At 44.8% G+C, this 16,256-nt stretch overlaps 2 protein-coding genes across 2 annotated transcripts; both read left to right on the top strand.

Annotated features, from left to right (window-relative positions):
* The first annotated feature begins 3,236 nt into the window (after positions 1–3,236).
* LOC117647865 lies at positions 3,237–8,295 on the top strand. The gene is made up of 4 exons (XM_034389835.1): positions 3,237–3,246; positions 3,323–3,846; positions 5,614–5,757; positions 7,324–8,295. Exons 1-4 carry the CDS (start codon positions 3,237–3,239, stop codon positions 8,062–8,064), a joined length of 1,419 nt encoding a protein of 472 aa, XP_034245726.1. The 3' UTR covers positions 8,065–8,295.
* Positions 8,296–11,696: 3,401 nt separating this feature from the next.
* LOC117648355 lies at positions 11,697–14,301 on the top strand. The gene is made up of 3 exons (XM_034390851.1): positions 11,697–11,709; positions 12,695–12,865; positions 13,584–14,301. Exons 1-3 carry the CDS (start codon positions 11,707–11,709, stop codon positions 13,809–13,811), a joined length of 402 nt encoding a protein of 133 aa, XP_034246742.1. The 5' UTR covers positions 11,697–11,706; the 3' UTR covers positions 13,812–14,301.
* Positions 14,302–16,256: the final 1,955 nt, after the last annotated feature.

Below are 16,256 nucleotides of genomic sequence, written 5' to 3'. Positions count from 1 at the left end.
AAGCAGCCTGTCTCTCTCTACTGGTGCAGGACCTGCAAATCTGGGTTGTTTTCTAACGAAACGGATCTCGAAAACCATAAGTCGGGGCGTCCCCGGGAAAAAACTTTGCCATAAAGAGGAAGATTGGGCCTGGGGCATTTGGGGGTTCTTTTTTCTCTCCGTATTATTAGGTCCCTCTCAGTGGCTTTCCAAAAATCACTTACTTTCAAGGCGTTCCAGGAGTGCTCCTGGAACTTGGGACGCAAATCAAAACACCACTTGCCCTTCATTTGGTCACTGCCAACATGTGTGCAAAATTTCAGGAGGCTGCGACTTTTAATTCTCTCAATCGGTGCTTCCAAAAATGTTAAAATTTCGAACTTTGAGGCGTCGCGACGCCTAAACTAAGCGTCGCAGGGCAAAACGGTTCGACATGATGGTTCAACACATCAATCACTATCGATCAGCGAAAAAAAATTTTGCGCTCCTACGGCCTTAACAAACTTTTGTAATTTTACGAACAATTTGTCCCATGGAATTAACAGCAAATTACTCGTTAATTTACAATTGAATTTGTAAAATTACGATAATGCTTGTAATATGTCAACTTTCGTTCGTGAAATGACGACATTCTTCGTAAAATTACAGCTATAGTTCGTAACTCGCGCTGCTCGCTGGGGGCTCCGCCCCTAGACCCCCGCATGTGTGCGGCGCGTGCCGAAGTATTTTCCGTGGTAACCAAAGGCAAATTTTCTAAGGAAGTAAATGTGCTGCTTCTTTGAAAGGTCTATTTCGAGGGGTCCTATTCAAAAGATCTTATCTGGGCGTTACCCCCAAGACAATCTTATCTTAAACGCAGGCAAATTTTACTCACTTTGACCCTTTGGGACGGGTACGAGAGTAAGCGGAATATATTTCTGCATGCACTATTGGTTTCTTTCATCTTTCATCTTCACATTTCAGTGAAATTTAATCACAAATTATATCGATTTGGGAGCTGTATCAAATTTATCAAACTGAGTGCAATTTGCCTGCGTTTAAGATAAGATTGTCTTTGGGGGGGAAAAGCCCAGATAAGATCTTTTTAATAGGACCCCTCGATTTTGAGCTTTTGACCATATAATTAAGCTACTTTTACTGCCCAAATAGATAGCTTGTTGCTTGGCTACTGTGGCAGTCAATGGGTGCATACAAAATCCGGAAAATATTGAAGACTGCTTTGACAAGGATAGAGGTGAATGGAAAAAAACCCCAAGTCTCTACGACCACTCCTTGACCCCAAAAATTTCTATGAGTGAGTCAGTGAGTGGTCGCAGTCAGTCAGTCGGATTGGGGCTATATAGATTCTTGATGATGATGATTTACCCAAATGCCGGTGGCGGGGGCCCGACTGCTGCAGTTTCGGAAATTCTCGACCAGACCTACCGATGGGGCGAATAAAAATTTTTAGTCATTCGGTCCCCCTTTTTTGAAGATTGAGTAGGTTTGCTCGGAAACGGTGAGAGTTTTCAACTTTTGGGATATTTCCCTATTTTCCCATTAAATTTGGAATCGAACGGAAAAAGCCGCAAGTCTCTACGACTACTCCTTGACCCCAAACATTTCTATGAGTGAGTGAGTCAGTGGATGAGTCAGTGAGTCAGTCAGTCGGATTGGGGCTATATAGGTTCTTGATAAGTGAGGGAGTCAGTCAGTCGGATTTTGCGGCTATGTAGGTTCTTGATGATAATTGATGATTGATTTTGAGTATGTTGCGGTGACGGCGACCCGATTCGGCACAGTTTCGGAAAAGTCTCGACCAGACCTACCGATGGGGCGAATAAAAATTTTTTAGTCGGTCGGTCCCCTTTTTTGAAGATTGAGTGGATTTTGTGAATTTAGGCCTATTTAATCGTTTTGAGGATGTTGCCGGTGACGGGGACCCGATTGCGGCACAGTTTCGGAAATGTCTCGACCAGACCTACCGATGGGGCGAATAAAAATTTTTAGTCGGTCGGTCCCCTTTTTTGAAGATTGAGTGGATTTTGTTGAATTTAGGCCTATTTAATCGTTTTTGAGGATGTTTCCGGGGGACGGGGACCCGATTGCGGCACAGTTTCGGAAACGTCTCGACCAGACCTAACCCATAGGGCAAATAAAAATTTTTAGTCGGTCGGTCCCCTTTTTTTTAAGATTGAGTAGGTTTTCTCGGAAACGGTGAGAAATTTGTTCCCCTTTTTTGTAGATAAAGTAGGTTACTCGGAAAGGTGAGGAATTTTCAACTTTTGGGGGTTTTTTCCCCAAATTTTTCCCCTAAAATTTGGAATTGAATGGAAAAAACCGCAAGTCTCTACGACCACTCCTTCACCCCAAACATTTCTATGAGTGAGTGAGTCAGTGAGTCAGTGAGTCAGTCGGATTGGGGCTTTATAGGTTCTTGATTTTACAAGGTAAACCGTAAAAATCTGTGTAAAATTGTGAAATTTCTCTTTCTATTTAGCCAATAACGAATACGTTCGTAAAATTACGGGTTTATGTTGTAAACTTACGATGGTATTCATGTAAAATAAAGTTGTAAAAATACGACTTCCCCTTACAGTGTTGTCATTATTCTCTGTAGGCTCATACAGTATTTTCCGTAGGACCGCACAGTATTCTCCGTTGAACCTTACAGTGATCTCCGTAGGACTAAACAGTCTTCCAGGTCTTACGGAGAAGACTGTAAGAGCCTACGGAGAATATTGATAAGAGGGCTACGGAGAATCCTGGCAAAAAAATTAACAGAAGTTTCCGTACCTTTTTGCCACAGTGTGAGCCCGCCGCGGCGTTTGTCCCGGAGTCGGGAGTTCCTGCGGACAAACGACGCGGGACGGTAGCGGCTTAAGCCGCCGTAATCCCTACCTGAAAAGGGTCAGCCCCGGGCGCCGGCTGGCCGGGGCCAAGGTGGGGATGACTCAGGAACAAACGACGCGGGCTCACACTGCGAAAACCACAGTGAATCCCGTTAATTTTTTTGCCAGGATTTACTGTAGTTCTGAACACAGGATTTACTGTGCCTGGCTACAGCATTTACTGTAACTTGTACAGGATATTCCGTGTTTCCACTCCTGTGGTACAGTAGAAAGTACAGTAGAGCCTGTAAAAAAGTACAGTAAATCCTGTACTCTGAACAACAGTGACAGCTGTACTAATCACTACAGGATTTACTGTGATTTTTTCCCACAGTGCAGCGTCGGGTGTGCTTAAAATTGCATAAATCATGGGACAAAAAAAGTCCCATGACATTTAGTGTGCATGTTTTCCAAGACAGAATCTCTTTCTTTATAAAATTAGAAACATCTGGTTTCGTTGCTTGCTTGAGAAGAAACAGGGTTCTTGTTTTACTGCCTCCTTAAAGCGGTCTGCTATCCCCCTTTCCACAGGTTGTGGTGCCGGGACTGCTCCAAGGTTTCTTCGGAGGACTGCGCAGACCAGGGCCACGCCTTGTGCTCCCTACGCAAGCTGCGCACGGAGCAGGCGGCGCCCAAGCTGCAGCAGCTCGAAAGCGCCGTGGCGTCTGCTTTGAAGGTGGTGCAGGCTTTGGAGAAGGCTAAGGGCTCGGCTGAGGCCCAGCTGACTGAGTGGCGGGCCCGGCTGAACGAGGCCATGGAGGCCCAAAACGAGCTGCGGGCTGCGGCTAACGCGGGCCGCGACGTGTCTGCAGCACTGCCGCAGGGCCTCGAGAAGTGCCAACAGGCAGCCAACCTACTGGAGGCTGAGTTCCAGCTGCAGATGAATCTTGAAGAGAAAACTGGCAAAGCTTGGAACGGTAACCTGCAGCGGCGGGACGGCGGGGGTCTGCTGGCCCCGCTTTTGCTGCACCTGCACCAGCACGGTGGCATCGACCTGGTAGGGGCATTCCCCATCAATTCTCTGCAAACTCAAGTGTGTGCATGTCACTCGCTTTAAAATGTATGCATGCAGGCACACTGTTTTAAACAGTGTGCTTGCGTTTGCAGAGAAACCATCATAGTCCAAAACGTACTTGCTGGGCTCGGATCCGACCCCCAAATTTAAGCAGAGGATACCGTTGTGTACACAGCTAGACGCTAAAATAGAAATTTAAATTCTAAATGTGTCAGAATGCTTGTTTGTTTATCGTAGCCAACCACCCAAAAATCTCTTTCACAAATGCCTTTGACCGTAGTGATATTTTAATTTAAAAAAAAAATTTAAAACCTTTGTTTTTAGGTTTTTAATAGTACATTCTAACGCCCCAATGGGTTGTAAATCCTTAAGGGCAACATGATTTAGAGGAAAACAAACTTGGAACCCACAGCCTTTCCCAAAAAGAAAGTTTTTGATTTTTTTTTTTAAAGCAGTGTTTCTTGAATTCCCAAAATACGCCATGCTACTGGCATCAAAGGAGCCTTAGGATGAACTCTAACTGTCGGCAAAGCAATGCGGAAGGCAATCCAGGAACACCCGAGATAAATACTCCTAAAGTTATCTTAGTATTCTAAGATATATTTAACTGCCAACCAACAAAACCTCAGTATACTCACGTGGAAAAGAAATTTGATTATCACAATACGGTTTTCACTAGATCACTGCTCGCTGCTATATATAAATATATTTCTCAAAAATATTGACGAGGACCTATATCGGTCCCGTGCATTGGAATCCAACACTGGTAAAACTAAAGCGTAGTATTACCCTCTGTTTTCAAGCGTTATCAGTTTACGCTTGAAATCAAGCGTAACGGGCTCATCCACCGAGTTTCCTCCTATCCAAATGCATGGGGGAATTTCCAGAATTCATTTCAAGCGTAACGTCTCCAAGCGTAATTCTGTGCTTAACTCAAGCATAGAGTTACGCTTTAGTTTTACTAGTGAATTGTCTGTCTTATCACTATAAAACGATTTCGAGGTGAGTCAGCGTAATAAGTCTTAAGGCATTACACAGCAAGAAAATATTTAACGTATGCCGAAAAAGGGGGCAATTTATTGAAAATTCAATAAAATGCGTTTTTTAGTCGAAAACTTGTCTCTGGTAAAAGCTGCGGATCCCAAGTTGTTGTTTTTTTCACCAGAACATGTTGCTCTTTACCGTTTTCAACACATTTGTACGCCTTAATACACAATTAAACAAAACAACTTTTAAAATTTCGAGGTGAATGTCAGCATAACAAGTATTAGGGCCTCGATTAGGGCATTACACAGCAAGAAAACGTCTGCCAAAAAAAGGGCGATTTATTACAAATTCAAGAAACGGTTGTTTTTTTAAGTCTTCAACTTTTTTCTGGTAAAGGGTGAGGATCCCAAGATTGTTTTTCACCACATTATGTTTTCTTTACCGTTTTCAACACATTTGCGCGCCTTAATACACAATTAAACAAAAACACCTTTAAAAAAAGTTAAGAAATTTTATTTGAAATTTCTGAAGTCACCACGACCAAAGTTCTAAAAAAAATTTTCAAGAAAAATTACAGGAGCGTTCCTTGGATGATAGGCTACGATAGACAAAAATTAGGGGCCGGATCTGAGCAGGGACGTTTTGGACCATGATGGTGTGACCCGGAGTGCTCTGGTAGTGAAAGGCACTGGTGATGTGAATGATCTTCGTTCGCACCAATGGTCTGCAGTAAAGTCACACGATCATGCTTGCATCAACCAGAACTTGCGGAGGAAGCCGGACGCCGTTGTAGAACGAGCTACCTTTAGTCGTGATGAAATTCTGGATGTTTCGAAGTTCACTGAGAATGATGAGGTGCATAGCCGGGAACTGGAGGAAGTTCTGCAGGACCCCAACCTTGACAAGGTGAGCTGTGGGACAATCTGTCATCTTCATTCTAGAACAGATTACACTGCGATTAAAATTGAAATATTACGTTTCTGGGGCCCCTGGCCCCTATGGACTCGATTGAGCTCAGAATAGAGTATAATGTGTAAAATAAAGCGCGTTACATTAGTCTGGTGCTCGTCTGTTGATAGGACAAACCAGTAAGACCTACAAAGCATGTTTGATAGTACACTCCACCCGGAGCCAACCTAGCATGGGACACTCCACGCTCTCTACAAACTGGAGTGTGTACTCAGTACATATGCGTATCTACAGATGCATACTTGGCTAAGTGCACATCTACAGATGCATACTTGGCTAAGTACACAGACGTGTACTCCGCTAAGTATGCATCTGTACTGTAGGTGTGTACTTGCATGTATGCATCTGTAGATGGCTGGAGCGTGCTTGGAGGTACACGCCAATGCTCCAGAGAGGAGTGTACTTGCCAAGTCGGCTCCAGGTGGAGTGTACTTGCAGGCAGGTGTCTCCTCCTCCTCCCCACTGGTAGCCAAGGAATGTGACATCACATTCGTTTGAACGTGAAAACGGTGATGTCAGTTTGAACGTGACAAACAGAGAAAATTCATACTCAAACGAATGTGACACACCGCACCGCTCTGTCACATTACTTCAAGTGTGACACGAAATCAGCAGGCAAACTCTCACATTAAAACGAATGTGACACATGGTACCCATTGACATACATCGTGTCACATCCAAACGAATGTGACACCCATATGCTGTCACGTTCGTTTGAATGTGACATGCCCGAATTGTCACATTCAATTGAACGTGACACGCCATAACCTGACTCTTATGGCGTGTCCGGGGCGTGTCACGTTCGTTTGAATATGACAGTTAGGGCATATCACATTCAAACGAACGTGACAGCATATGGGTGTCACATTCGTTTGGATGTGACACGATGTATGTCAATGGGTACCATGTGTCACATTCGTTTTAATGTGACAGTTTGCCTGCTGATTTCGTGTAACACCCGAAGTAATGTGACAAAGCGGTGCGGCGTGTCACATTCGTTTGAGTATGAATTTTCTCTGTTTGTCACGTTCAATCTGACATCGTAGTTTTCACGTTCAAACGAATGTGATGTCACATTCGTTGGCTACCAGTGCCCCTTTTCCCGTGTCACTCATTGCCCCTGTAGGTACACTGAGAATGAAAGAGTCATGATCATGACTAAAATTTTGGGCGAGGACTACTTTATTACCCGCAAATTTGGGTAAGGGGGGTTTCCTCGCCCAAAATTGGCTGAGAACGGTTCTCACCCAAATTTGGGTCTTAGTACTATGAAGCCATGTAGGTAGCTGATTCAGGCTTCCTCACCCATAGTCGGGCGAGAAAGCCTTCCTCTCCCAAATTTGGGCGAGGATTGTTTCCTCGCCCAAATTTGGGTGATAATGTATACTTCGTCCAAAATTGGGTATTGATCATGACTTTTTCATTCTCAGTGTAGGCAACTATTGCGACATCCTCCTCCCTCTTCTACTCGTTTCTTGATGCGCTATGGCTTGCATGTTTCAGGTGAGAAAGCTGGTTGGGGTTGATTGTAAGAAGAGGCCCAACTGGTGTAAAGTGCTGCTGCAGCGTGTGTCCCCGCGCGTTGAGTGGCTGGAAGTTTCCGGTGCCCTCCATTTCCACCTCAACGTGATAGGGCGGATGCCCTCACTGCGTCATCTGCGCATTCATCTCAGGGACAGTAAAATTGCAGCTTCGGATCTCCCGCTGCAGCTGGACGAAGTAATGGTCAAAAACGTTGCGAACCAATACTTCCAGTCCATAACGCGCATGCCCAACCTGAGGAAGCTCTCGCTGAGCTGGAAGAGTACGCCCCATGTCGTGGAGTTTCCCCCTCTACCCGAGGGCCACCACGGACTGTCGTGGCTACGCATGCGCCTGGAGCCGTTATCTACAGTGCTCTCTCTTATCAAAACCCACGCCGCAACCCTCCAGGAGGTACGAATCCTGGCGGCGTCCGAGGGGGAGTCGAAATGGTATGTCAAGGACTTGGCCCACAGGCTGCGGAAGTGTGAGCTGGCGGCCCTGCGGCGCATCGTGTTGCTGAGGGAGTATGCGCGAGACTTCCCCAGCATCAAGATCGACCACTCAGAGGAGTCGTGCCGAAAGCAGAAGAACACCATCTGGGACGGCCTGCTGGCGACGGACGCGAAAAGGACAGTCAGAGTGGTGGAAGTTCTTTGCGAAGTGTGTGACAAGTGTCCCGCCTTCCCCGTCCTTGGTGATTTCACCTGGCAAGATGTTTAAGTTACTGTCAAGGTGCAGGTTTTTAACCATGCATTCTCAGCGGACTTACTGTTACGTGATCTGTAACCTCTACATTTAAAACATTTACTTGAAAATTGTACTCTCAACCTCTGTTTTGTTTGCGTCATTATTGTACTTCGTTAGAAAGTAAACTTTGGCTCAGTGAGAAACGTATGTACTTTCCCACCTTCACTTTTACCCGCACCTTGCATCTTCAGGGTTTGTTCCACTCGTGTGAATTTTGTCAAAATGCCAGAAACATGTCTGAAATCATTATCATAATTCGCGCACCTCTAAAAAGGGAGTCCCAACTCAAAAACTAAATTCTGAAGCAGGTTTCTGACAGTATGACAAAATTTACTCGAGTGACACACTCACTGCCCTTCACACCTCATGAGCAACAGCGCAAACACATTTATTTTGAAGGTTACTGCCACCTGAAAATCAAACTTTTAGGGGAAGCTGCCAGCAGGGTTTTTTTTCCCTTGAGCTGCTTACTTTGACATAAACTGAGACCCACATCCCATTGCTCTCCTGGTTGTTTAGTTTTGTTCGAACCCATGTTCGACTTCCGGTAGGGCATATAACAGTGAGTAATGAGTATCTCGAGTTTTACACGATGTCCAGCGTTGTCGGGAGAGGTGACCCCAAAGATGTCATGCACTTTGACCAGCGAGCCACCTGACTCCGTACACAAAAGGATCCCGTCGAGTTGTTTGCCGATGTCAGTCAAAGGAAGCCTGCTGAATGGCCTGTAATGTCTCGTTAAAAAAAATGGTCAAAAATATTTATTGTGCGGAAGAAGGGACTAATTTGATTTGCGTCCAAGTTGTGTTATTTTTTCATTATTGTGCCTTTGAATGGTTTACATTATTGCCCTAAATTACTCGACTCGATTCCTAGCAGTAAGGGACAAAATCCAGGGAAAAGCGATGTATCTTAATTGAACCCTTTTTGCGCTCTCAATTTAGCGGAATAGAAACAACTGGACCAAAGTCAACATGAATCCGTTAAAAATATTGTCCATCATAGGCAAGAACTAAAAGTTTTTGGATTTTTATGAATCTATTGTGAAAAGAATTAATCCACCTTAATTTTAAGAACTTAAACGGATGAGAGCTAAGTACAGAAATAATACACAAGACGAACCAACGCTTTCTGATGACTATAATTCCATTTGACTTGTCTCCAAATTACACTTCGTTCAAGAAGTACAAGTTGAGATGACTGTGTGTTCCATTGTAACGGAAAGTGGGAAGTTACAGAAATCCTCTACGGAGTGACCAGACACTTCTGATGCTCATCTCAATATGTAACTTACCATGGAAACATGCCACCGGCGTGGCTGCGGACGTGCTTGCACTACTGACGACACAAGTGCAAAGCCGTCACTTCCGATGAATGACGTCTTATCTCACTCCGCGACGCCTGCGGGTAACGCACACGGACATTCCAAGTAATCTCGCGGGTCATGAATATGACCACTCCACTCCACACACATCTGTTTTGAAACGTTTCGGCCTTCCCCCTTGCTCATGTGGGCCAGGGTTTATTTCAGGTGTCTGTCCTTGAGTACTACCGGCAACGGGACTTTGAACAGTCTGCCCTTTCGGCCTTGTTGGTGCTGCCGTCCCGCGACGAGGTTCCAGTCGTCATACCCGTGGCACGGTTTTGTTTCAGAGGCCTCAGGGCACGCGCAGAAAGGTGGAGCAGGAGCACAACATAAGAATTAATATTTGAAAAACAGAAAACAAGATAATAGGGTTTTGACTAAAATATGTCAAACATTGACAAGTTGACTCACGGCAAGGAGTGAAATGTGGTCTAATACTTTCTCTTGGTTGTTAGATCATACTTCGACAATAACGGTCCCAAAGGGGTGTTAATTTCGGTCTTCCCATTTTCGGTCCAGACTCTTATTAATCAAAAATGCTAATGAATTGCACGGTGTTCCTGGTAAATGGAATTTTGAACGTAAAAAATGCGCATTTAATGTGACCAACGAACTAAATTTTCACTTGCGTTTTCTTGCCGCATTCATTGTCTCAAGTCTATGCTCATTGAGGGGGTAACGACTTAAGTAATCCGGCTCACAGCAAATTGGTAATCCGTTATCCAGGTGACCCCAAACTTTGAGGCCATCCGCGAAAATTTGGAGCAAATCCTGCGTGCCTGCGTGATCTAATGGTAATCCAGGAAAAACTGGGATGTAATCTGGAGGTAATCCATATTCCGCACGGTTTGCACGACTCCTTGTAAAACAAAGAACGGTTTGGCACTCCTCCAAACTGACTTTTCTTTTGTTTTCCAACATATAAAAAGGCGGGAAATTCAAAAAGGTTCCAATAACACATGCGCCCAAATCAAATCGACCAATAAGAATCGAGGGGGTAACGACTAGTAAATTTCGTGGCAGCTGGCTGCTGGCCTTTTCGCGTCTTTTTTAATTTCCCGCCTGTTTCATTGTTGGAAAACAGAAAATAGTCATTTTGGAGGAGGGCTCCGTACACATTTCAACTCAACCTTTTGGCCGACAGCGATCCATGTGTGACACATGCTTCCCCGAAAAGGACGAGTACTTCCTGCAGCAGGAAATTTCGATAGCTATCGTAATCTCCCGAGGGTTATCGCTGATAAGGTGCGCTGGGCATGGGCGCGGCCACAAGTCGACCTATCTTGCGGCAGCACGTGGGCGAGTTTTCAGTGTGACACCGAGCGGCGGCCTGCTAGCACACCATGCCGGCGGGAATCCGGTCCGGCAATGCCACTGTCAAGTATTTCTTCATCTTCGAAATTTTGAACATGGTGAGCGCATTACAAACCTAAAAGTGTGTATTGAGAACAAACACAGGTTTTCTCAGTGTAGTAATCAACTCATTTCAAAAGCAATAACTTTTTATTGCATTATCAAGCGCCATGAAAAAGTTATTGCATTTAAAGAGCAATAAATTTTGCATTGCATTTACGAATGTATCAATTTATTAGCGCCACTATTACATTATCACACCAAAACTGTGGTAATCTGGGCCAGACAGAACAACTCCCGTTGTACTTTCTATGTACAATCCTCGCTGTACGTTTCTGTCACAGTTTTCGTTGCAATTTTGTTGTACAAGCCTCTCTTATCCTTGTAGTGAACGGGCAAAAGTGCCCTGGTGCGGGATACAAAGGCACACAGTTTCAGGGTTGATTTCAGGGTAGGGGTTGGGGAAGAAAAATACTGGGAAAGAAAAGTACACCCCCCTGTGGCCTACAGCGGGCATCTTGACATCCATTTGTAAGGGATTTCATACTCAGATTCTCATGTTGAGTTAACATAACCGGTCGGTGGATGGCTCGAAGTCAAGGTATCAGCTCCATAAGGGTGTACTTTTCTTTATTACTCTCTACTTTTCTTCCGCTACTTTCCCCTACGACCCATTTTGCGTGTGGAAGTCTGATGACTTAGTGCAATTGTCGGTGCAGGTGTGCGTGGTGGCGACGATGGTCGTTGGCCTCCTGTGCGCGAGGTCATCGATGGCGGCAAGGCGGGACACCTCAGGGGCTGCGTCTTCCTAGTCATCATCTTGGCGGCCGTCATCTTCGTCGTCACGCTTTTTGGATTCTGCGGCGCGGCTATAGAAATTTTACACCATTCTCCTAATGGTGAGCACACTGAAAATTTTCTTACGGTAGAGGCTGCACCAACATATTATGGTAGAGATTTTCTCCATAATACCAACAAAATTCATCAAAATTTCTATAATCTATAAGGTACAGTGAATTTTCAATGGTATGTTACGAAGTCACTGCACCGCCATTTTTGGAACATTTTCACCATAATATGGAGAATCTTAACTGTACAACATTTAGAGTGCAGACCATTTTATTTTTGTCCTTAACGGTCTGAGAATAGACGTTATTTGTTTTTCACTCGATAAAATTTAAATTGTGCTAAAGATTTTTGTGCGATATTCCCCAAATCGCGACACACCAACGAAATGTGACTGCGTTAGGCAAAATTTCGGAAACAAAACGATTACGTTCGACAAAACGAAGCGGGTTGACGAAAGATTTCTTGGCGACCTCAAGTCACGGGTATCTATGCAAGAGAACTTTTCTTCTCATTTAATGGGAAATCCGGTCTTTCCCGGGAAAACACGCTCTTTCTCAGAGGCTGGCGAACTTCTTTAAATCGGAACATTAACCTCAGGTCGGAGAGAAAACAGAAACAAATTCAAAATGCACCATTGCTCTCTTTGATTTTGAATTCGGTGTGGAGACCATGGTGGTAATACTTTGTTTTTTCTCCAAGCCTTCTCAAATGCTCCCACACCAAATGTTTTTGTATACAAATTTTGCACGAGACATTACTGCAGGATTTTGCTCAGATGAACTTTTCGTACAAAATTGAGCGTTATCTCTTTAGGAAAATACCCAAAAATGTGCGGGTTTTTCGTTCCAAAGGTCCATCAGCACAAGAAATTGTGACATATCGTAAAACATTGTTCATTCGATTGATTGCGTAAAAAAATTGCCAGTCTCTGAGAAAGGGCGTTTTTCCGGTAGCGACCAGGTAGGATGTCATTGCAGGGTAAGATGGCATCATTTGAATAGGAACCAGCGATGTGTGTGCTGCGCCTTCACACAGTTTGCGATTCTGCTGATCATCATCACCGTCTGTGAAGTATTCGCCGCCATTGTGATGTTCATCACAGCCGCGGGTTTCGAGCCCGTCGTCCGAGACGTCTTCAAGCTGGCCAGGGACGGCGGCGACGGCAGCGCGCTCGCCAGGAGCTTCGTCAACGACGTGCAGATGAATGTGAGCATTGCTGAAAGACGACACTGGTGGAACAAAGGCATTAAAATTACGCCCGTTAAGGGCGCAAACGATTTACGCCCTTGGAGCGGCGTGAATCGTTAATGCCTGTTGGAAGGGCAAAAATTTTGCTTAAAATGCCTATATTATTCACGCCCTTCCCAAAGGCATAAAACGGTGTACGACCTCAAAGGGCGTTAAATAGTATTTGTGCCCTAAAGGGGCGTAATTTTTATGCCTTTGTTTTACCAGTGAAGAAACCTCAGTGTTCAACGAATGTGACGTCACATCCGTCAGAACCTGAACTATGTTGAACGTGGCATGGCGCGCCGTTAAATGAGGATCCTCAGGTCATGACCTCATACTTAAAGACAATTACAAAATTTTAACGAATGACGTCCTATTCGTCGGATGAAAGTCAAATGCTTATCTCCACGAGGTGTGCGCTGACCAGGGCGTCCCAACATAGTTTTCGAGTGATTTTTCGAGTTTCTCTAGGTAAACGGCTAGAGACTACGTGACTTTCTTTTTCATCTCCAGCCGTTCTCAAACACTGAGGCCAAAAAGTTCCCCCCCCCCTAGTGAAAGAGTTGGGAGAATCAATTTACCCCTGAACTTAATCGCTGACGTTTACGTGAATGGGCACCCAAAATAAGTTCGAATGCCTCGGCAAGGACTTAATGACAAACCTTTGCTTTAATATTCTACATTTATTTTACAGCTCCGATGCTGCGGCACCTACGACGCTTCGTTTTGGCACAAACTTCCCAGTTCTTGTTGCTACAACGGGAATACGTGCAACTCGTTGCACGCGTATGGCGAGGGCTGCACTTTCAAAATCATGTGGTACGCGGAGAAGTTAGGGAACGCCCTGGGGGCAATCTCCATCACCATTGCTCTCCTCGGGGTATGTATTTGTTTGCGATCGTGCTCAGAGGTCGGATCGTAGTGAAGTGAGGATTTTTGTTTCACCTTTTGTTCAAGGCTCTACACGGCAAACACAAGTGTCGGACGGTCTCACACTATTGGGCATCAACCAAATGTCTCACGCTTGCAAGTATGAGACACCAATCTCTCACTCACGCCTGGAAGCGTTGGGCACGGTCTACCCCACATTAGAAAACGCGGGTCTCCTAGCGAGGATCGACAAAGTGTAGGACGGACCGTGCCTCTCATGGCCAGATGTGATACGTTAGTGCCCCACACTTGCAAGCTTGCAACGTTGTCGTTCGCATTAGTGTGAGACTGTTTCATACTTAACTATGCAGTGTAAAAAAAGTTAAAAGTACACTACAAACCTAACTGTACTAAGTACACACTTACAAATGCATGCTTGCAAGTACGCACTTACAAACGCGTGGTTGGCGCCATATAACTCCATGCTAAGCATAGGCGTTTGAAAGTGTGTTGGCCTATCTGCCAAGCATGCATTTGTGAGTGTGTACATGCCAAGCATACATTTGTAAGTGTGTACTTGGCCAAGCATTAAAAAATTTTCAGCATCTTCTTACTTGCAGTGGTTTTTCCCTTGCAGCAACTGCAGCAAGTTTGAAATTCACATCACGTTGTGTTTTCAGGTGGCTGGCGGGGGGCTGTCATTCACCTTTGGGGAAAGAAGTCAAGAAGCTGGACCCCTCGGCAAAATTCCCATAACGTCCATCCCATGCGGGCAGTTCATTCGGGCTTCAATCGGGTGGAATGTCGGCAACTTCACAACAGGGCATCAATCTCATTTATTTGGGTTTTTAATTTATGGAGAAGGACCTTAGAATGGAGTAGCAGGTTTCTGACCACACCACCCGAAGTGCGAGGAGGCCACTGATCACGAAATCCTGTGTACACTCTAATTCCAGGATCGTTTTATTACGTTGAAATGGATTCGTTTAGACCGCTAAAGTGCTGTGTAGGGTCAGTTGAGGTAATTTTGGGACACGAAGTAAAATTGGGACTGCTGTTTCCTGGACAAGATTCGACACTTAGAACTTGGCCCACACCAAATGCGATGCTTTTGTTGTGAAAACAACATTTTCACATCTTGTCCAAGATGTGCCAGTTTTGCCTGGGTTTTACCTTGTGTCCCATAATGAGTCCAACTGGCCCATAACGTCTCGTGAACAATCATGCCGCGTAACGTGAAATGTGCGAGAAGAGGAGAATTCAGCTGCGAGCTTTCTTGCCCCAGCGCAGATTGAGGTAGGCCTGGAGCAAGCTGAACCACGTGCGCAGGGCGCTGCCGCACGCCCGCCGCGACAGGCTGCCGATGCCGCGGCCGCTCAGGAGGCCCCCGCGGCCCCCCGCCACTTGCATCAGCCCCAGCCGCACGCGGCGCAGGTGCCAGGGCTCGACCAGCCAGGGCCCGAAGTAGGCCATCGTTGCCAGGCCTGAGGGCACTCCGACGGTCAATACATGCAACATAGAGTCCTCTGAGACACTCTTGAAACGGTTTAGAAAATGTATACACTGCTAATGTAAGTATGAACCAAGTCCACGCTTCAAAGCGTCCACACTTGCATTAGCAGTGTATTCTGATAAAAAAAAAACCAAAGTCATTTGGACCGAAATGATCCAAATACATACAATATTTTTACTGTCCAAAAATGTTTATTGCAGCAAACAGTGTTCACGCAATTTGATGCCCCAGCCGAAGACCTCACTGGGCTTCCTAATTGATTTTGGGTCCGGGACAATTATTGGTTTTTTGTAACTATCTCACTGTTATTAGCAGCTCTTGAAACGCTTTTTTAACAACACACTTTATTTGTCCTATCTTCAATCTAATAAACATTGTATTGACTCTCGTGTATTTTTTGTAGTATCACATTTAAACTCTAAAAGTTTGATGATACCGGTCTAAACGTGGAAAGGAAACTTTCTGCATTTTACAGCGATAATTTCTTGTTGCTGCCACAGATCAAGGAATCACATTACCCCTTTTCTCGCTGAATGAAAATCGGTAATGAAACTTCTCACATCAGAAAAATCAGTCTAGACACTAAAATCCTTTGTCAAGTTTTTGAACGTAGTCTCACACAACTTTGCTATGCTTTTCGTACAAGTTAGTGCACTCTCAGACTGCAATTGACTTATTATCTTTTGTTAAAGAGTTACACAGCTATCAGTACTATTTCCTCAATATCGGGGGATCCTATTCAAAAGATCTTATCTGGGCGTTCCCCCCAAGAGAATCTTATCTTAAACGCAGGCAAATTTCACTCTTTTTGATCATTTGGGATAAATAGGACCGTACGGAATATATTTCTACAAGCACTTTTGGTTTCTTTGATCGTCCATCTTCAGATTTACGAGAACTAGATCACAAATTATATTGATATGTAGCTGTATTAAATGATCAAACTAAGTGAAATTCGCCGCTGAGTTTAAGATAAGATTCTCT

The sequence above is a fragment of the Thrips palmi genome, unplaced genomic scaffold (assembly GCF_012932325.1).
Source record: "Thrips palmi isolate BJ-2018 unplaced genomic scaffold, TpBJ-2018v1 HiC_scaffold_3, whole genome shotgun sequence".
NCBI classification, from domain to species: Eukaryota; Metazoa; Arthropoda; class Insecta; order Thysanoptera; family Thripidae; genus Thrips; species Thrips palmi.
Note: the sequence above shows the minus strand (reverse complement) of the source record. Positions and strands in the feature narration are given on the sequence as shown.